The 22709-nt window shown below is 35.7% G+C and overlaps 1 protein-coding gene across 2 annotated transcripts in view; it reads right to left on the bottom strand.

The window, feature by feature from the left end:
* The window catches only part of Shc4 (SHC adaptor protein 4), a 128971-nt gene that overhangs the window by 3637 nt on the left and 102625 nt on the right, over positions 1–22709 (bottom strand). For both annotated transcript variants that reach the window (XM_040274722.2, XM_005316542.3), the window contains exons 10-11: positions 18282–18461; positions 8232–8485 (exon numbers count right to left, since the gene is read on the bottom strand). In XM_040274722.2, the coding sequence (XP_040130656.1) occupies positions 8232–8485; positions 18282–18461 (434 nt within the window). The remainder of the gene's footprint in view (positions 1–8231; positions 8486–18281; positions 18462–22709) is intronic.

Below are 22709 nucleotides of genomic sequence, written 5' to 3'. Positions count from 1 at the left end.
GCATGCCAAAGGAACTCTATTTTCCTATGCCAGGCCTTCCTCTGTGGAATTTCCTTCCTAGTATTATTGCATCCTCAATCTATGCATGGACAGAAGACATACAATACTATTCATCATTGCTATTAGCTTGGCAGTTTAGCATACATCTGCTCCTGTTCAGAAGGTAGATGAAGAATCATCAAGGGGAGGATGGTGTATAATCAGGGGGTACCTTGTTATGTAATTCTACTAGTTTTCCTACAAGGGATTCTTTTGAGTTCTGCCAAGGTATTGGGTTTTGGCATATTAAATATACATATACTTATTAATGGACAGAATTCAAATAATAGGAACTATAAATTAGATAATAATATTATAGTCATATTAAATTTCCTATTTTGATTATTATTTTACAATAGCTACAAAAGAGAATATCCCTAATTTTAATACATACACTTTCAAGGATTTGGAGGAAAAGGGCACAATGACTTCAACTAACTCTCAAATGGCTCCAAACCTTGTAGAAGTTTTTATCTCTTCCATCTCATCCCCACCTCACATCAATTCAGCTAACCAATCCTGCCATGCTATGTTCTTTTGTGTGTGTGTGTGTGTGTCTTTATACATGTATTTTGGATAGTAATGTCCATCACATTCCACCATCATTTCTAACCCCATACCCCTTCCCTACCCCTCCCATGCTTCTGCCCTATCTAGAGTTCGTCTGTTCCTCCCATGCTCCCCCTCCCTACCCCACTATGAATCGGCTTCCTTATACCAGAGAAAACATTCGGCATTTGGATTTTTGGGATTGGCTAACTTCACTTAGCATTATCTTCTCTAACTCCATCCATTTACCTGCGAATGCCATGATTTTATTCTCTTTTATTGCTGAGTAATATTCCATTGTGTAAAATATATGCCACTTTTTTTTTATCCATTCATCTATTGAAGGGCATCTAAGTTGGTCCCACAGTTTAGCTACTGTGAATTGTATTGCTATAAACATTGATTGGCTGTATCCCTGCAGAATGCTGTTTTTTAGTCCTTTGAGCAAAGACCAAGGAGAGGGATAGCTGGGTCAAATTGTGGTTCCATTCCCAATTTTCCAAGAAATCTCCATACTGCTTTCCACATTGGATACACCAATTTACAGCCCCACCAGTAGTGTTAATTCAAAATCATTCTGCTTCCCCTCTGTATTTTTCCTGCCTCCATTCTGGTTCAGCCTTTCACTGCTTCTTACCTAGAAGCTCCTAATTACTTTTCTCTTTCCCTGGTCTTACCCTTCTCTATAATGGATCCAACATATAAATTATTAAATTAATCCTCCTAGTATGGAGATTGAAAGGTTCCATTCTCTGGCCAAAAACACCAGATGTTGTAGTTTGCTGGGGATTAGGTTAGGGAGCATTTTTAAGTAGGAGAGTTCTAGGTATTTTGAACTGAAAATGGGAAGAGTTTATATAAAACTCTGGTTTTGTGGCTTCTTTGGAAAAATCAAATCTTGCCCTACTAGGCAGCAACTGTTTGGAATTGAATGGTGACTGGGTGTTTTATAGTTCAGCAGACCCACTGCACCCTATGCTCGCTCCATCATCTTCCCACTTTTACTCACTTATAGTATTGGTTGGACCCTGAAGACATTTACAGTTACAATCCCACCCACGTAGGCTTTTTAAGAAATTGTGATAAAAAAGAAACACATGAGATCTACTCTCTCAAGAGATTTCAAATATATAGTACACTTTAAAATGTATTGTTAACTAGAAGCACACTGTTGTACAGCAGGTCTCTAGAACTTTCTCTAGTATGACTTGAGATTGTATACCCATAAAACAGCAACTTCTCATTTCTCCCTATCCCCAGGGACTGGCAAACACCATTTTATTTTCTGTTTCTGAGTCTGTCTGTGCTTTGGGAATCTTATCTAAGAAATCACTGCCAACACCAATGTTAAGAAGCTTTTCCTCTATGTTCTCCTAGAAATTTTTTTACTTAAAATTCTACATTTAAGTCCTATTTTTTAAAAAAATTTTTTAGTTGTATATGGACATAATACCTTTATCTTATTTATTTATTTTTATGTCATGCTGAGAATCAAACCCAGTTCTTCACAGTTCTACCACAGAGCCACAACCTCAGCCCCCATTTAATCCTATTTTGAGTTGATTTTTGTCTATCCATCCTTCCTTCCTTTCTACCTTCCTTCCCTCCCTCACTCCTTTATTCCTTCCTTCCTCTCTCTTTTCTCTCTCTCTCCCCCTCCTTCTCTCTTTCTTTCTTTCCATGTGAATATTCAATTTTCCCAGCCTCATTTGTTGAAGACACTATCCTTTTCCCATGATGTAGTTTTGGCACCCTTGTTGAAGGTCATTTGACCATATAAATGGGCTCAATCCTGAACTCTCTTTACTAATCTATTAATCTAGGTGTTAGAACCATATTATTTTGATTAATACAGCTTTTAAATATGTTTTGAAATCAGGCATATAAGGCCTCCAGCACTGTCTTTCTCAAGACTGTTCAGGCTACTCAGGGTTCTCTGTGGTTCCATATAAATTTTAGGAGTATTTTTCCTATGTCTATCTGAAAAACTCATTGGGATTTCATTGAATCTAAAAAAAACTGGTCCTGAGCTTTTCTTTGTTGGGAGATTTTTGATTACTGATTCAATCTCCTTACCAGTTGTAGGTATATTCAGATTTTTTATTTCCTCATGATCCAGTTTTGGTAGGTTTAGATTTTTAAGAATTTATCCATTTCCTGGCAGATAATTATACATAGTAGTATCTTATAATTCTTTTAATTACGTAGTGTCCTCATTTCTTATTTTACTTGTCTTATTTTTCTTAGTTATCTTGGCTAAAGATTTCTCAATTTTCTTTGTTTTCAAAAAAACAATTCTTAGTGTCACTGATTTTTCTCTATTGCTTTCTATTGTTTTTCCATTTGTTTATGCTCTGCTCTGGTTTGTCTATAATCTGAGTGACTCTCCAAGGTTCATTATGACTAAAGGTTTGGTCCTCACAGAGGCATTACTAGGAAGTGCTGTGGAACCTTTGTAAGGTAAAGTCTAAAGATAGTTCCTTAAGTCATTAGAAGTGTGCCCTCAGAAGGTAGTTCTTTTAGAACTCCTTGGCAGTTCTCAAGAGGAATATAATGAGAGCCTGAGTTGGCTCCCAGCCTCCTCTCTATTCCTGGTTCAAAATGTAATAACTTACTTCTCCTGCACATGCAGCCACCATTGCATCTGTGTCATGAAGTGATGTGACCCAGGGATGACCATCGAACCTACATTGTGCCTTTTGGATTTTCAGTCTCCAAACTATGAACTAAACAAAACTTTTTCTTTATAAAATCAGCTGCCTTAGGTATTCCCTTGGATTAATACAAAGCTAAGCAATACATACTCTAATCTTAGTTCTTTCTTTCTTTTTATAAAATTTGAGCTTAGTTTGTCTTACTTTTCTAATTCTTTGGGGTATAAATTTAGATCATTTGAGATCTTTCTTCTTTTCAATGTAGGCATTTGTCACTATAAACTTCTCTCTCAGTAAGGATTTTGCTGCATTCTGTGAGTTTAATACAGTATTTTTCATTTTCATTTGTCAAGATATTTTCTAATTTCTTTTAAATTTCTTATTTAACCCACTGCTTGCTCAAGAGTGTGTTGTTTAATTTCTACATATTTGTAAAAATAACTGTTTTCCTTTTACAATTTCTAGTCTTTCTTCCATTGATATTTGGTATTATTTCAATCTTTAATTTCTTAAAAACTTGTTTTGTGTCCTAGCATGTGACCTATCCTGGTGAATTTACTATGTATATACTTAAGTAAAATGTGTATTCTGCTGCTGTATACATCTATTAGATCCATTTGGTCTATAGTGTCTTCAAGTTCTCTGTTCTTCATTGGTCTTCTTTCTGATATTCTTTTCATTATTGAAAAGTAGGTAATGAAATCCCCTAATAACACTGTGCTGCTTTCTATTTCTCCCTTCAGTTCTGCTTCACATATTTGTGCTCTGCTCTTGGATTTATATACACTTATAATTAACATTCTAATAAATTATCAGTTCAAAATAAACTATTATGACTATAAATTGTTTATGTAAGCTCCATTGTAACTACAAATAAAATCCCTATAGAAGATACACAAAGAAAATGAAAGGAATCAAAGATGTTACCTCAAAAAAATAAAAGAAAGAAAGAGAAACACAAAGCAAGACAGAAAAAGGGGAAAAGTGGCACAAAAATGTAGATAATGTCCTTCTTTGACACTTTTAGCAGTTTTTGACAAAGTCTATTTGTGTTTAATATAAACTCAGCCACTCCTGCTTTCTTTTGATTATCATTTGCATGGTAAATCTTTTTCTATCCTTTTAATCTCAGCTACATGTGTCTTTAAATCTATAGTGAGCCACATGCAGTGGCACACACCTAAACCCCAGTGACAGGAGGATGGAGAGTTCAAAGCCAGCCTCAGCAAAATCGAGGCACTAGGCAACTCAGTGAGACCCTGTCTCTACATAAAATACAAAACAGGCTTGGGGAGGGCTGGGGTTGTGGCTCAGCGGTAGAGTGTAGCCCTAGCATGGGCTAGGCCCTGGGTTCAATCCTCAGCACCACAGAAAAATAAATAAAATAAAGGTATCATGTCCAACTACAACTAAAAAATAAATATTAAAAATAAATAGGCCTGGGGATGCGGCTCAGTGGTCAAATATCCCTGAATTCAATCCCTAGTACTCCCCCCAACACAAACCAAAAAAATCTAAAGTGAGCCATTGTGGATAACATATCTTTGCAACTTTAAAAAAAAATCTATTCAGCCACTTAGTCTTTTGATTGTGAACTTTAATTTATTTACATTTAAAGTAGTTATTAATAGGAAAAAACTCTCCATTTTATTAACTGTTTTCTGTCTTTTTTTGACCTACCTTTTGCTGTCTTGCTTTATATTTCACTGATTTTTTTGTGTGGTGACATGTTTTGACTTCTTTGTCTTATTTTTTTGTACCAGGGATTGAACCCAGGGCACTTAACCACTAATGCACAACCCCAGCACATTTTTTATTTTGATACAGGGTCTCACTAAGTTGCTTAGGGCCTCACTAAATTGCTGAGGCTGACTTTGAACTTGTGATCCTCCTGCTTCAGCCTCCTGAGCGACTGGAATTACAGGCATGTACCAATAGCTGTCAATTTCTTTAGTGTATCTTCTTTAGGTATGTTATTTGTAGTTACCATAGGGCTTACAAAAAACATCTTAAATGATAATAATCTATTTTAAGCTATTAGTAGCAACTTCAACAGTATATAAATACTGTACATTTTAAATTCTATACATGCATACTATTATTGCTTTCACAAATTACATATTTTCATACCATATATCCATTAATATATTTTTATAGTTATTGTTTATAGTTTTGTCTTATTTTCTATACCAGAATTAAAAGCTATTTATACACCACCATTACAGTGTTACAGTATTCTTTGTCTATAATATTTACCTTTACCAATGACCTTTAAATTTTCATGTTGCTTGGTTCATCATAAAGAATTCCATTTAGCATTTCTTGTAAGGGATGGATAGTGATGATGAACACCTTCAGATTTTGGTTATCTCATCTGTCATTTTTTTTTGCCAGATGTAGTACTTTTGAATGGTGAAATTTTTTTCTTTCAGAATATTGAATATATCAAATCCACTCATTGTTTTGTGGAAAATATGAGCAATCCATTGATAATCTTAAGTGAGTTCTTTTGTACATGATGAACATTTCTCCTGCTGCTTTTGAACTCTCTCTGTTTTGATGATTTGATTATACTATGTCTTGGTGTATACTTCTTTGAATTTCTCATAGTTGAAGTCTATTGAGCTTCTTGAGTCCGAAGTCTATTTTCTTCCCCAAGTTTGGGACACTTTCAGTTATTATTTCTTTAAATAAGCTTTCTATTCCCTTTCTGTGTTTGACTTTTTGGATTCCTGTCCATCTGATGGTGTCCCATAGTCCTTTAGGCATCCTTATCTTTTTTTTTCTTTTTGTACCTGGGTCTGGACAATATTAAATGACTTACCTTCAAGATCATTTATTCACTAATTCTTCCTTCTGTTTGAGGAAACTTGTTGTTTTTAGTTCAGTTATATTCTTTAGCTACAAAAATTCTATTTGATTCCTTTTTATATTTTGTTTCTCTTTGCTGGCTTTTCATTTTGTTCATGGTTTGTGTTCCTAAGCTCATACAGCATCTTTTATGATGGTTACTTTGAATTCAGGTACCTCTTTTACTTTGTCAGGTAATTCAGATAACTCTATTTCCCTTTTTAAATTAATTAAAAAATTAATTAATTGTGGGTGTTTGGATGTGTGAGTGTGTGAGTGTGCGTGCTGGGGATTGAATCCAGAGCCTTGCACATGCTAGGCAAGCGCTCCACCACTAAGCTACGTTCTCAGCTTCAAATAATCAGCAAGGTTTGTTGTTGCAGCATTGAGGACCAAATCCAAGGCTTCACACATGGTAGGCAAGCATACTTTTATTTCTTTAGGATCAGCTTCTGCAGATGTACCTTGTTCCTTTGTTAGGACAATGTTTCCCTGCCTCTTCTTGTGTCTCATAACTTTGTGTTGGGATCCACACACATGAAAAACAGCTACGTCTATCAATCCTTACAGACTATCTTCACATATGGGAATATACTCACCAATCAGACCAGCTAGAGATTCTGGGTGCCTCTAAAACCTTTTATGGAGGGGAGATGAAACTTCTCTGGGCCTGTGTACTCAATTTCTCAATTAGAGAGGCCAAGTTTTTAGAAGCTCAAACTCTCTTCCTCTTTCTGGTATCTTTTTATGGCACTGCAAGCTCCTTTGTTCTATAGCTGCAAGTCTCTCACTATTGTTCTCAGTAGCCAATGGACTTCCAAGATATCCTGACTTCCCATCAGCAACCCAAGAGAGATTTCAGGCCATTAGGAGCCCCTCCAAAGAGTCAGAATGCTGGATGTAAATTTTGTTCTACCCCTTCCTGAAGGAAAAGTCTCATGTTGTACACTGTTTCCTGGTTGTGCAAAGAATACCTGCAGCAAGCTACTTTGTGTTCTTTGTTCTCATCAGCTCTGATGCATCCCATTATGCCAAGTCCATTGGTGCTCCATATGAGGCAAGACAGAAACCAGTCTCTCAGGCAGTCCTCTGAAAAGTTGGAGCAATGGACGGGATGCATGCTTCCCATCCCATGCATTCTCTTTCACCCTTGAAGGCAGAAGTCATGAGCCAGAGCATTCTCTCCTGATACCAAGCTATGCTGGCTTGAGAGAACTGCCATAGGTAAAGTGGAATTGCTCTTTTTAGCAATTTCAACTTGATAATTCCCAGTTTTATGCTCACCTTGACAACTTTAACTTATTAACTGGATTCCAAGATTCTCATAAAAGTATTTTGGTCTATACAGAATTTTCAAATCAGTGTTTCTGTTGGAGAATGAGGACTGGGACTACTGCTGTTATTGTGGTTGATGTCACCTCTTCATGTATCATTCCCTTCTTCTAAAACTGCTAATGCCTCCCCAATGTCTAGAAAATTAGGCATTTCCACCCTATACATCGTCTCCAAAGAACGTTTCCAGATGTCTACAGGTTATTCTCTGCTCCACCCATACATCTTCTATTGGCTTAATACCATCCTATTACTCCATCTGTTCCTATCACTCCTTCACTGTACTCCAAATGCCCTTTTTAAATTCTTCACTCTTTCATAGTTTACCTAACATGTCAGATCCTATAAGAAGTTTTCCCAGTTTGTCTCAACCACAATGATCTCTCTGTACTGAGAAACATTATAATGTTTTGGTTGAACCATCCTTATCTCATTTGGCTTTATGTTATGATTATTTAAACACTATTTTATGAAATTATAAGCCTCCTGAGAGCAAGAACTACTTATGTGACACTGAACAAGAGTCAATAAGAGCACAGCTGAATCCTTGTACTTTCATGTAGTAGGTGTTCATTGGATTGAATGAGAAGGACAGAGAGAGATTATCCTTAACTTAATGTTCCAGCCTGGCCTCCCACTCTAATTCTTCCACTAGTCTCTACTTAGCACCTCTTGCTCTAGATGGAAGGTTCAAGAAAAAGTAAATGCTTAAACATAAACACTATTCAATCTCAAGTTTTGGATACCATTCAGAGTAACCTTAATAGACAATATTCTATGAAATGTGTAATGAAAAATCAATGATACCTTGCCTTCAGGATCCACCAGGAGAAGATGTTTTGCCTGGCCTCCCTGTAGTCCACTCAGTACATACTGCCCAGGGGATGTCACACTCTCCCGAACCAAAAAGTCCCCATCCTTTACCAAAAGGCTCTCAGCTGCCTTCCTGCTCAGCTTGCCATGGTAGCAGTCTTCATTCCACAGCTGCTGCTTGATGTGTGGCAAAGAATGTGAGCTGGCAGGCTGGGCTGTGGCACCCGGCTGAACAGTTTCTGGTGCCTCTGAAGTCAGAACACATAGAGAGACATCTCCAAGTTATCTCCTCATCCAACTACTCATCAAACATAACTTTATGTCCTACTATGAGCTAGGCAATGTTTAACACTGTTTCTGGAACAAATGAGGTGTTTTTTTCTTTTCCAAAACTCCCAATAGGCTCTAATTTAATGGTAGATCCAAACATTGCCTTTGGCTTCTATTACCAGAAAAGGCTTTCCCAGGTACAGGAGTTTTCCTTTCAGATGAGAAACAGAACCAACACATGAGAACTGCTTTTATAACTGTAGAGAGAGGCTCTTTGTGTCCCAAGGGCTGTGTGTTAAAAAGAAAGAGGCTTACGCTGTACCTGGACTACTCATAACTTCCAAAATGTTTCTCAATTCTTTTAAAACAGCAACAGAAACTTTGAATTGTGCCCACTGTTTAACATTTAGCATTTTCTTTTTCCTTTTTTATACTAATTTATGAATTACTAATGTGCTTCTAGACATTCTTCTGACCAAAAACTTCAAAGCTTTGCTAAACCTTAAAGCATTTATATTAAATGAACTCTCTATTAGTTAGGCCATTCATCTGCCTGGACAAAACAGCGTTGATGAGGTAAAACAAAGCAAAACATCAATGAGGCATTAGCCTTAAAGCAGCTCCTTAAGGCCCTGTGGAATCAGTATTGTGCAGAGCTGAGAACACTGGGAATGAGAATGTATATCAGCTAGCTCTTGTTATTATTGATACTTGTTTGCTTTTAAATCAGGCAAAGATAGTGAATATTTAGAAAGGCTAATTAACTTAGAGTCACACTGCTAATATGTGGTAGATCTGGGATTCAAAACCTGACTTCAAAGCCCAGGCTTTTAATCACGTAACTCTAAGGCCCTAGCTTTGGATATGAAATTTTTCCATTTAAAACTGGCCTATCAACTCTACTTCTATAGTGCCTACAAAGGTCTCTAGTAGATATCAATGATATCAAAATGATGCAAAGGATCTCCAGAAATAACAGCATAAATTCCTATATCTGAATTCAGGTAATAGTTGTATATTTTCTGGCAAATTTACCAAGAAAATAAACACAAAAAACAGACTCTGAATTTTTAAATATAAAGAATACTTCTCATTTTATTAATATGATGGAGTTTTTACATGTTCTTATGTAAGATGAGAAATTAATTTGACAGAATTTTATAACTCAAATATAACTATACCATGAAATCACTGGTATAGGACAAATAGCACTCTGTGGACATAATCCAATTCTCTTGTTAATATGTTATAATTTTGTCCCTCCTTAAGAATTTCTTTCTGCATAACAAAAGATGCAGCATTCACATTTTTAAAAATATCTGTAGTCTAAATCTAATGACTGGAAATAATTCTCCTATACAAATAATCAAGTCTTCCTATTGTTGCCAGAAAAAAGCCTGGTGAAATGTGTTTAGATTTGATGAATAATACTTGTGATTGGCCTCAGTGCTGCCTGCTTTCAGGCACAATGGAGAAGTTCTAATGAGTATTTGTGTGTGTTTGTGTAAGTGAGCAAGTGTTTGCATGAATGTGAAGCATGCCTTGGGAGGGTGTGGGGGCACACTTATCTTAGTGGATGTCTCTTTTTAGTTTATTCTCAGATTTTGGTGAAGAGCTTTTGGACAAGGACAAAACAAAAGAAAAACAGACATTATATCATCTTGAAAAGAGGCAACAGATCTCAGGCCAGCCAGAGGATATAATGTTTTCCTAACACAGTTTCCGAAGCTAGCACCAGGACAAGATATACTGTGCTGGGAAATTTAAGTCACTTGAACATTTGCTGTAAACCTAATTCTGCCAAAAGCAGAATATATGACAGATGTTTTAAAATGTTGTTTTAAATGCTATTTTTTAAATATAGAAAATTAGTCATCTGTAGTTCCATCCCTAAATATAACCATTCTCAATATTGTGGTGCATCATTTGTTATCTTACTACTTTTCTTATATAAAGTTGACTTTGAGAATGATAGTCATAATCTAATATAGTTATTTATATAATTTATAAATGATATTTAATAAATTGTAGAGAAGGTTAGGAAGCAGCAAAGTAGGACACTCAATATTTAATTGAGACACCCCTCCCCTCAAAAGTGTTACAAATCATAGAAGAATGTAATCCTCTCATCTTGGAGCTCCACTTAGGAACTAAAAACATATTGTTCATTATCAGAACTTCAGGAAAACTCAGAATGGATATGAATATTCACACCCATATCTATCTGATGGGCAAAGCCTCTGAAAGGAAGAATACAGCCTAAGGGAAAAAAACCTAACTTACAAAATATGGATAAATAATTGCAAGTAATTCCAAAGAAAAAGGAAGAATGTGACATTTAAAGAAATCAATGTGAACTGTAAAGATGGCTCACTAACAAATTCAATTTTTCAAGAGCACAAATAAAAGGCTTTTTTGTAGCACTGATTATTATATTAGCAAAGAACTGGGAAAACTGAGATGTCTGCCAATAGAGGAATAATTATATAAATTGTTTTGATGTAGTAATAGACTACTATAGAGAAATGGGAAATAATAAAGGAGATAATGTGCTAACACAGACAAATTTCTAAAATAAGAAGTTAATATGAGCAAATAGAGAAGGGAGCTGTAACTTTCATTTATTTTTTAAAGAAAATTAAGCTAGAGAAGTAGATACTTAACTATGCATTAACATTCTGAAAGTAATCAGAAAGAAGTCATTAACATCTAGAGATTCAGATGAAGTGCTGGGGCACAAGAAAGAATCTTTATTCTTTTCATTTTATACTATTCTTTATCATTTTAATTTCTTCTGTGAGCATTTGTATTACTTTTGAATTGTTTTAAAAAATCTGTCTATAGAGTAAAATGTATGTAAAAGTCAGAATAGCCACATAACTAAGGATGTAATCAGAAGAAGGATAACAGCATAGGAGAAGAGTATCAGGGCTGGGAAGAATCCTCAATTTTCTGAAGCCTACCCTTTTCTCACTACAACATGTCATGATGACTACATTTCCTATTAAAGAGAACTGTAAATACAGTGGATTCTGGGTATTTGCACAAGTTATGTTTTATAAAGTAGCCACAAACACTGAAGTAGTGAAAGCAACCATTAACTCCTAAGGGAAGTGCATTACTCTTTAGAGTTTATGTTCCTACAAGCTTCAGGTCACAACATTTTTATCAATCAGTCAATATACAATCTTATTTTATGTGGGTTTCTATTTAAAGACAAGTTGTTTAATATGTATCTTGATTAACACTGAACTCGCTAAAATTCATGCCTGGTCAATGTTTATCTAAAACACATCACAAGCTTTTTTTTTTCACAGAATGGGAAATATATTTATAGTATACATAATTGACACATACAGGATATATGAGTAATACTGTAATTTTAAAAAAGATAGACAAGCTACTTAAAAAGTACACTAAATTATATGCTCATAAAGTTGTTCAACTTCACTGCAAATCAGGGAAATTACCACAAAACATGCGATGAGATACCATTATATAATTGTCAGAGTAGCTAAAATTATAATTATTGGCTCTCATACACTACAAGGATATGGGATACTATCCCCTTTGAAAACTTGGATTATCACTCTATTTTAATTTACATGTATTTTTCTCAACCAAGACCACTTAGTGACTCCTGACTAAATTTTAGACAAGTTATTTCTTTTTTTTTAATTTGTTCTTTTTAGTTATACTTGATAGTAGAAGGTGTCTTTAAAAAAAAAGAACACTTTTAATCATAAATGGACACAATACCTTTGTTTTATTTGTTTATTTTTTTATATGGTCCTGAGGACTGAACCCAGTGCCTCACATGTGCCAGGCAAGTGCACTACCACTGAGCCACAACCCCAGTCCCTAGAACATGCTTTGATATATCACACATACATAGAGTATAACTACCCATTCTTGTGGTTATACATGATGTGGAGTTACACTGGTCAAATCATAAATTTTTTGCACTTATAAACACTACACAGTTTTTCAGTACTATGCTTGGGGAACATTTGAAACAATGAAATTACCAAGAAATAGCACAAATGTGCAAAACATGACACTAAATACACCACAAAAGAACACGTGTTTACAGTATGAGAAGTGAACAAGAAGGAAGAGCTTTTCTTTATCTTACCTTATCTGGGAATGTGGCATTTATATGACTCATTTTTTTGTTGCTCTATGCATATCTGTCAATGACTATGAAAGTACTCAGATCACTAATTTTGGGGTAACCATGAAATTTTAGCGGATAAGCTAATTCTCAAGTATGTAAGTAATGAAAACATATAAATAATGAAAACTGACCATATATGGCTTATTAGTATGGATTCCTGGGCACGTAAAAAATGTGCAATGGGAATTTATTTGATGAAGATTATAAAATTGGTATTTATTTGCATAATTGAGAAGAAAAATATATTTACTGACAAAAATTGTCTGAAAATTTGGCAAAAAATGTCAACAAAATAGGTTAAGCATAAGCAAAAGGTTTAGTGAGTACTCAAAGAAAATTATTTATAAAGAAAGAATTACATGTCTATTAAGACATATTACAAAGACATAGCAATTAGCACATGGCAAATCATATGCTGATATAGAACATATAAGTGACCCAATAGAAAAAGTGCAATGAAAATCCCATAAATCGATTTATATAGATAAGCACAGCCTAGCATGGAGGAAAAGAAGAGATTATTTAATAAACAGTGTTTGAAAAACTGATTAAACTGGATAAAATTAAGTTATACCCTCTATCTGACATAAATTATATAGGGTTAAGTGGAATAAATGTTTTATTATGTAAATAAAACTGTAAAGTCTCTAGAAGAAAATGTAGTAGAAGCTGGATAAAGATGAGAAAATTTAATCCAAAGAGAGCAAAAGGAAGACATAATAAAGATAAAAATAGAAATCAATGAAATAGAAAACCAAAAAAAAAAGAGAAAATTAAACCCAAACCTGGGTACTTTGAAAATATCAATAAATTAATTAACCTAAAAGAAGGCTTATCAAGTAAAAAAGGAGAAAATTGCCAATAATGGGAATGAGAGAAGGGATATTACTACATGTTCTTTAGGTAATAAAAGGACAATAAAGGAATATTATGTAAAACTTCACATGGTAAGGACTCTAATCAAATAAAGTAGAATCCTACTAAATTTTTGAGTAAATCACATTGCCAAAGAAATCACAATGCCTCATATATGTCTCTATCAACACAAAACATAATTATTTATGTTCCTGTTTAAGCATTTGCTCCTGGTAGCAATCTGACAGCAAACTGATACAGGCTGCAAAAGTGGTAGAGCCTCCAGGAAAAGCACATTCTCCAACACTTACTTTAGGTGTACATGTAGAAGATAATAGCAGGGTCAACGAAAAGGGCACAGTCTAGATCCATGGTAACAAAGTCCTCTCAAATAGCTGAGCCAGGGTCCAAGCAAACCACATTCTCCACTTCTAGTTCAAGGAGCTTCCACTGCTGGCAGGATTTGGAAGTTGCAATGACTTGCTGCTGAAATCTTCCCTTTGCAAATGTGTGTTTCTAGTACAGTTATCTTATCCCTTTTCCACTATTAAGTTTGGGTATAAAGGAGGGCAGATAACTTGGCAGATAATAGGGATACCTATCCAATCTTGGATGCTATAAATGGATGGGTATTTGTGGATCTCCCTTGGGAAGAGGGCACAATGTTATATAAGAAAATAAAAGTTCATATTTGAGAGGCAGAAAAATACCATAGCAGAGACAATTACTTGTCTAACAATGTCTATCTTCCCTTTCATTACATTATACAACTCCAAAGTTTTGGCTAGGCACCCAGCTAGGGTAACATTTCTAGCTTCCCCTTGCAGGTGGGTATAACAACAAGTTCTACCAGTGAGAATGAATAATATCCACCACTTCTGGGTCATATCCTTCAAAGGAATATACAGCACTCTTCTTGCCTGTCTCTCTTCCACTGGCTGAATACAAATGTGAGAATCCAAACAACCACCTTAGACCAGAGATGGAAGCTAGATGTCAAGAACAGCAATGTAACCTTATACCAGCCCTATATCCCAGTCTTTGAACCAATGGGTAAAAGAAATAAAATGCTGGTCTTTTTTATATGAGCATTTTGAGGCATTTCTTGCTTATGGCAGCTTAGATTGAAATTAATAATACAGAGACAGAAAATCAGTTCAAGAATGAAAGATGCCCTTCTGCCATGATCAGTAAGAATAAACATGTGTCAGAACTTTTCTTATATTGATAGTGTGACAGGATGAGTTGAAGAGCCCTGAGAGCATGCATGGACAATAACAGGTTCATAACTATAGATTTTTGTTTTGTTTTTAGTTCTTCATAAATCAGTAAGTTTTTGTCTTGATAAAAGAGGCTAAATATGCCTAAAATAGCTAAAGAGTATTTTAGGGAGGAAGGAAGGAAACAGGAAGAAATATTATGGAGGAAAGATTAAAGATTCATTTACAACATTTTATAGAAAAATATGCATGAAGTTACCTCATCCCATGTTCTCCTAAAATTTTCTTAAATCAACTTTATTGAAGCTTTTGGAGTTGGATTTAATTTTTTTGGAGGGAGTCACAGAAGGCTGAAATTTACCTCAAGAGAGCAACAAGAAGCCCAGGAGGTCATGGTACTTTACATTCTAATAGGAAACAAAGAACAAGAAAGTACTGGAGGTCTAAATTATTAAACATGCTGCCACTAAAGCAGGGAGAATAAGAAAAGGTAAAAAAGAAGCTCTTCAGGGAAAATATACCTTGACATTGCAATTTCAGACAAGGAAGGCCTTATTTATTTTCAACTATTGGTAGAAATTTTGTTTTGAATTATTTCTGCCTTTTCATATTGCTTAATTATCTATGACACAAAAATTTCTTTGCTTAGATTCTAAGTATTTTTAATACCAAAGACTCAATAATAAAGAAAGTAGAGTTTTGAATCAAAGAATACCCCAGATCACCTAATTTGGACACCTCACTAAATAAGTTTTCTGATATGTTGTGTCTCTATCAAACATACACTCCTCATAAAGCTACTTTTAAAACCAACCCTATAACAAATGTTATCTTATCCACCCAAGATATTATATGTGGGACAATCAAGTGAACTTACTGTAGAAATCTGAATTCATTTCACTTCCCATCATCCATCTTACAAGATGCCCTCTGTGATGGACAGAGATACACTGCCTAGATTCCCCTTCAAGGAAGAACCAATTGCTCCCATGTAGAAGTAAGCTACCACCTAACCAGCCCTCCAGGGTCCATCTCACCAGCCCCAAGGCTTTATCTTCCTTAGAGTGGTACACATCCAAACTGAGATACATGGGGTTATAAAGTCCCAGCCATTTAGGCTCAATGTAGGACAATTCTGACAAAACACACAGGCTTTCTGTGGGGCTGGCCAAGGCTTTATTAGGCCTGTACTTCTACTGTTCTACTTTCCCCCCTGCCCAGTTTCTCCTTCTCCTCTTTACTTTCTGATATTGATCCCCATAAAAACCTTGCATGCCAAGTACCATCTTAGTGTCTGCTTCCAGAGAACCCTACTTGGTTGGGTTGGATGCCAAAAGTGATCTAAGAAAGTATGCAAAAAGACAAACTGCTTGCCACCTGGCTGGCAATAAGAACTCTCTTTGTCTAGAGAGTTAAGGTAGTCTGTTGAAGTTCAGGCTCAACAAAATCTCCTTTTAAATTTTTTCTTGCCATTGCAGCCACACTAGCTGGAAATTTGCTTTTGGCAGTTCTGGAGATACTTCCTGGGCTAGTGAAAGGACTTTCTCAGGGACTGGTTCTCTAGTTTTGGAGCAAACCAAACTTGAAATCAAGCCAATCTCCAAAACTAACAAGCTTCAATATTTTATGAAAAACATTTTTGTTTATTTATTTTTCAGTTGATTGTAGGTGTCTGGTTTATTTTGCTTTTATTTATGTTCTTGTTTATGCATTTGCTCCTGGTAGCAATTTATCAGCAAACTGATATTTGTCTTATTACATTTTACCTACAGTATATGGTTGAAGAAAGGAGCCAGCTCATTTTAGTGCTATAGAGATGACTTATCAAGGATTTTTTAAAATAATATAAATGACATCACTAAACAGACCATAAATGGTATCCATTGTACCTCATGCAAATAAACAAATTCAAAATTCTAGTTTTGACAATCCTTCCTTCAGTAAAAACACATTACAGAAACAAAAAAATGAGAATAATTACAAAGTATTTGAAAGAATATTCAAAACTAATGTACTCAAAACTTGAAACCCAAAATTTTTCCATAAAGTTCTAATCTATTATTAACCATGGGGAGGAACTTAAGAAAAAATCTTTACAACCCCCCAAAAATGAAGTCAAGGAAATAGTCTTCTTTAAAAACAAGAGACAGTATAATGAGTTAGATAATGTCCCCAAAAAATAATTTCAAATTCTAATCCTGGATGCCTATGAATGTGACCTAATTTAGCAAATGGGTCTTTGAAAATATCATTAAATCCAGGATCTTAAGATGAGCTGATCTTATTTCACACAATCATCTCATTTCACTCTAAATCTAGTGATTTTTGTCTACAAGAAAGAAAAGATCTGTAACAGAGACACAGGGGAAGGCCATGTGAAGACCAAAGCAAAATTAGAATGGAGTGCATCCATGCCAAGGAACATCAAGAATTCCCAGCAGCCAACTGGCACAGGGGTAGAGGGGCTAACCACCTCCCTTTTAATTTTCAGAGCTTGTCTAAAGATCTTTCCCGTGGCCTAGTTGAAATAGTGAAAAGCATAATTCCCTTTAAAATCAGATTCATTAGCAGCAGTCACTCTCCAAAACAGAATGGGACTAGATTTGTTAACTGCTGGGAAAGGGAGATTATGTCTCTTATTGGAAGAAGAATGTGGCTTTAATGCAAATCAATCTGAGATAATTATGAGTGCAGCAAAGAAATTAACATACCAAGCCTCCAAAATTTGGAAGTAAAGTCACAGTCAAAGTCACAGTCATAGTCAAAATTGTAGAACTGGATGTCTTGGTTACTATCCTTGGCAGGACCCCTTTTAATACTCCTTTTGATTTTGTTATTTGGACCCTGCCTATTAAACCTACCTAATAAGACTTCTCTCCTCTCACTTAAAGGCAATCAAACTCCAGCTGGTACTACAACAAGGCTACAAACTGATCCCACAAATGGACCCAGGCATTCCGCTGTCTCCTCTTAACCAGACAGGGCAAGAGTTCTGTGAATCCCAAATAGAGAAGAACAACAGTCCACTGTCAGCCTGAAGCAGCTGTAAGAAAATGTCAGCTTCTCAGCCCCCCAAAAAGAATTTTGAGATCATATTTCTCAGGGGAAAATGTTAAGCAGAAATGTTAAGCAGGAGTTCGGGGACACCAAGATGGCAGAGGCAGGATATAAGAAAAATGCCACTGGAGGACAAGATAGGGAGATGAGTGGCAATTCCCTCCAGAGGTTCAGTATTCTAAAATAATCAATGGGGATAAAGTAGACAGTATTCTAAAGTAACCAATGGGAGGAAAATTGGACAGTATTCTAATCAGGTAAAATAGGGTAACCAAGGGGAGTAAATGGGGCAAGGTCTTTAATCAGATCCACATAGGGAAGAGAACACTTCAAAACTCAGCATACAAGACCTGAATTCTGGGCTCCATAACTGTGAGAGAAGAGTTCTGTTGTTTTCAGATACACGGTTTGTAATTCATTAGCATGGCCCCCAGGAAACCAAACAGACAATGAGTAGATACTTACTTCCATAATGCCATGAGCTCCCCAGTGGCTGAAATGGGTTTTGATTCTGAGCAGAGCTGAATGTACTTTGAAGAGCCTGCGTATTAATGTAGCAAGGGTCATCAAAAAGATCCACTCGACATGTGTGCTTCATTAACGAGGCATCTCGCTGACAGTGCACCCCTTTCTCCTGGGCATTACCTATAGTGATTAGCAGTGATCAATTCATTATATTTTTGATAACAGTAAATCATGTTTAAGTAGAGAAATGACAGGAAGCTATTAAGTCATGCCTACCTACTCTAAACAAAAACTGAACACTGATTTTTAGGGTCTCACTCATAAAATCAAGACATGCACCAATCTTCAAGGAAAAGACACTTTTTCTCTGGCCTTCCTTTCCTTCTCTGCCTTGTCCCTCAGCTGACCCATTATCCCCAAAGCAGACCAAAGATAAGCAAAAAAATTCTGAAGAGGAATGGCTGGAGAAAAAACAAGAGGGGTGGGGTTGCAATTGTCTCAGCAAACAGTTCCAATCCGTGGCTTGGCTTGTAGTAGTAGCATAGCAATCAGGAAAACACAAATATTATATAAAATCTGAATATCTATTTGTTAAACTCCTTTTCAAATGCTTCAGTAATTAATTCAAAATTCTTACTTCTTGTGAACTAAGTATATTTTTAAAATAATAAATGAATTAATAAATTAAAATTCTTAAGTATGGGAAGTTTAGTATCGGTTTTACTCTCAAAGTTTTCTCTTGCCAACCTCAGCCTTGCACCAATTGCAATATTTCATTCTGTTATTCAATGGATAGGACTCTACCCTCAGGTTTTCTCCTTCTTCCCTCTTAAGCTGTTCTCTTCCCGTCCACACTATTTTATACATAGTGCCTACAATTATGTTTTAAACTGCAAATCTGGTCATATTTCTCAGTTTAAAAACCTTCTGATTGCTTCCCACACTCTTTGACAAGCCGTAAGCCCTGTTTTATTGTACTTGGCTCCCCTTCCTCCTTTCTCCTTCCAGATCTCTGCTTGGGGTCACACTGACCTCGAAGTACGGTCTCCATAGTAAGGCCCCTCTTCTCTGATTGACATGCTCTTCTCTCCCCTTATCCATCACTCTTGCCCTTCAGATGTCAGTTTAAACTCCTTTCTTCAGGAAAGCCTTCACTGACCCTTCAAACTAGATTGGATCTCTTCTTTCCTAGTATTTTGTGCTTAACCACTGGAGCCCATACCACAAGAACAATTCATTTTTTATTTGTTATTAATTGTTGGAGTTCTGCACACATCTCAATCATATGCTCTATGAAAACAGGGATGACGTCTGCTTTGTTCACAGCTGTCATCCTGCACATACCTGGCATATAATACTGAATTCATGGACATTAGCACTACCTGATGGCATGAAGTACTCTGTGGCATCCAGATAGTTCTTTACTAAGAATGCCAGGATAGAATATTTTGCTTTTCTGTTTAAACAAATATACTTAAGTCTTAGCTAAATGTACTATCCCATGAGGTGTACATGAAATAGTGACATTCCATTGCTTTGCCATAAAACAGCATTAGTCCTTTATTGCTTCAGTCATTGAACTCCTCTGAGGACCTGTAGTGACACCCCTTCCTCCACAGAAAATCTTAACTAAGCTTCTTCAGAAATCTTCACCATAATTGATTTTAAGACTACCAGAAAAGAGTCTCTACAAAAGTTCAATGTAGGTAAATTTCCTATTTTCCTGTTGCTCTATTTTAGTGACCTGGGAGAAATCAGCACTGCAGGTGCTGAACACCCCTTTACTAGTTTTTCACAAACACTTATCCAATATATTAGTTTGTAAAAGTGTGCTTGCAAATGCAAAATATGATAATAAAAAGACATATCCTTTAACAAGGGCTCTGGCCATGAGCTGGAGCTTCACAGAGATGTCTACATTTCTAAGATAAAATAAGTTACCAATCGGGCTCCATAGTAACAGCTGGCAGGGGGAGGAAATAAAGGGGAGAAGCAGCTCTCCTCTTCTCAGGTGTTATCCTTGAAGGGTTAACTTGCCCAAAACAGTGAAAGAAAAAGCTGCTTTTATGTGAACTTCTGCTGACTATGAACTTCTGAGCCCCTCCCCTTACATGCTGGGCATAAAGTTCTGAAACTACCTGAACTTGGGATTTAGGGGATTAACTGATTACGGTAAAAGCTGTACACTCTGAACCTGGCTGCAGCCAAATAATATTTCCTGCTATCTTCAGTGCCTTGTCTCATCTGTCCCCTACAACAAATCTAATGCATAGTGGACCACACCTCATGGTGAGTTAAGTGCTATGATTCTGTTAATTGACAGTATAGAAACTTAAGAGTACACCAAGTAGGGAAAGCCCAGCCAGATTACATTCTTACTACCTGCTCCTCCTTTACTCCTTTTCTGTTTGTCAGCTGTTTCATGCTATCTGGTCAAGTGGTATACTTCATATGTAGGATTTCCTGAGAGAGGAGTGGGGTTTCTGCAGGGAGAGAGTTCAACAGAGCACCTCTTTTGTTTGTATATTTTGCAACATATTACAGTTTCCATTTGTTGGTTAAGAGGATTTATGAGTTGTATTATCTACTTTAAACTAAATTTACTTTCACAAACGGAAAGTGACTAAAAGATCACTGCAAAGAAATCAAAGATTGAAGATCATTCTTTTACTCTTAGTACAAACTTCTTGGTTGCATTATGAGCTTATGAATAACAATATAATCAGGTGAGACTTTGGTCCCCAGAAGTTAAAATTACCAAGATTTAAAATGAAGATCTATATCTATTTTCTTTATCAGTAAATGCTCTAAATGCATACTGGGTCTCAAAATGTTATCTAATGATAGCATCTAGTTGTTCTGATTAGCAAGACTGTTAAAAAACTGTTTACCATAAATTCCAACTTCAAAGTATTCTATGTGTATTTTATAATGTCTGCATAATACACTGGCATATGTATTTATAACAAATGATTGAGTAATCATTTGTTTAAGAGTTGCTGCTCATAGAAATTATTGAAATTAGAATATGACCAAATATTCTAAATTCATATGAACCTGTTTCACACCCCTGTGGTACCTCTTACTGTGTGGCCTGGAGCAAGCTAAGTAACCCCACCCCATACCCCACACGCACCAAGATTCAGTTTTCATATCTTTAAACTAGAGTCAGGAGGATTAAAGGAACTAATGTTAGTGAAACACTGAACATAGACTTTGCCTTTTGGTAGGCAATCAATAAATAGTTATCATAGTGCTCAGCTGTTTATTTATTCATAGATGCTAAGCCCCTATACATGATATTTATCTCTTACTGCAATAACCCTCCCCATTCTTTAACTCCTGTTTGTCCTGTACAACTCTGCCCTGAAACTATTTAAAACCTGAACCTTCAGAAAGCTTTCTCCTGAGTTCTTCCTTCCTTCAAGTTGGGTTAGATGCCACTCCATAATATATTTCATCTGTTTTCTTGTCTATCTTTCCCCTCCAGGTCACAAATTCCTTGAGTCCTAAAGAAGAAAGACTAGAACAAATTTTTTTAAAGTAGGTCTTGCATCTTCATTACCTGTTTATTACTCAGAAGAAAAATAGCTAAATGAACAAATGACTGAATGTCTATTCTGTTTTCCTATCTTAGCATATTTTACCCCATCATGTTCTGAGGATCCTGAATCAACCTTTAACACATCTGCTTCTTCCCGAAGCATTAGCCTGAGTTGACCACATCAAATTTACCATTCAGAAGGATTACACAGAAGCCTGGATGTCTGTATACAGTCTCTCCTGAAAACTACCATTGCTTTTTTTTTTAAATGCAACATCATACTGAAGTTGGCAATGTTGTCTTAAATTTTTAAAAAAGGTACCCCACCCAGTACCCAAATTTAACATCATTCTAGGCTAAAGTATATGGTTGATGAGACCTTAGTCACATATGCCGGCCATTATGCATTCCAAAAGTTCTCTGTGCCAAATATTACTCTGAAAACCTATCCAACCTGCCTAAGAGAAGATTTGTGGCAGAAAATAAATATATACACCATATATGTACTTTAACAAAATTTTCAAGTGTAAGCCCTTAAGGTTTATGGAACTTTAACACCATTTTGATTTAGAATATCAACATTTCCATTTAACTTGAAGGTTTGGGAAACATTATTATACTTTGCTAATTATTTTTTTTCCATGTGGAAAAAATTTAGTGCTAAGGATAGAGATTATTTCTGTGTTTAGAACAAAAACAATTAAATCCTTCAATAACTTATTGCAATATTTATAATACTCCCAAAATTCAAGTTTTAAGTCAATATTTGAATAAATAAATGTCTTGGGAGGAAAAATCCAAACCTTATTAAAAATATTTATATAGGTGTCTCTCAAATGCTTACAAATGCAGCTCTGGAAAATGCCATAAAAACTATATATTTG

The sequence above is a fragment of the Ictidomys tridecemlineatus genome, chromosome 5, assembly GCF_052094955.1.
Source record: "Ictidomys tridecemlineatus isolate mIctTri1 chromosome 5, mIctTri1.hap1, whole genome shotgun sequence".
NCBI classification, from domain to species: domain Eukaryota; kingdom Metazoa; phylum Chordata; class Mammalia; order Rodentia; family Sciuridae; genus Ictidomys; species Ictidomys tridecemlineatus.
The sequence above is the reverse complement of the archived record's forward strand: the minus strand, read 5'-3'. Positions and strand labels throughout refer to the sequence as shown.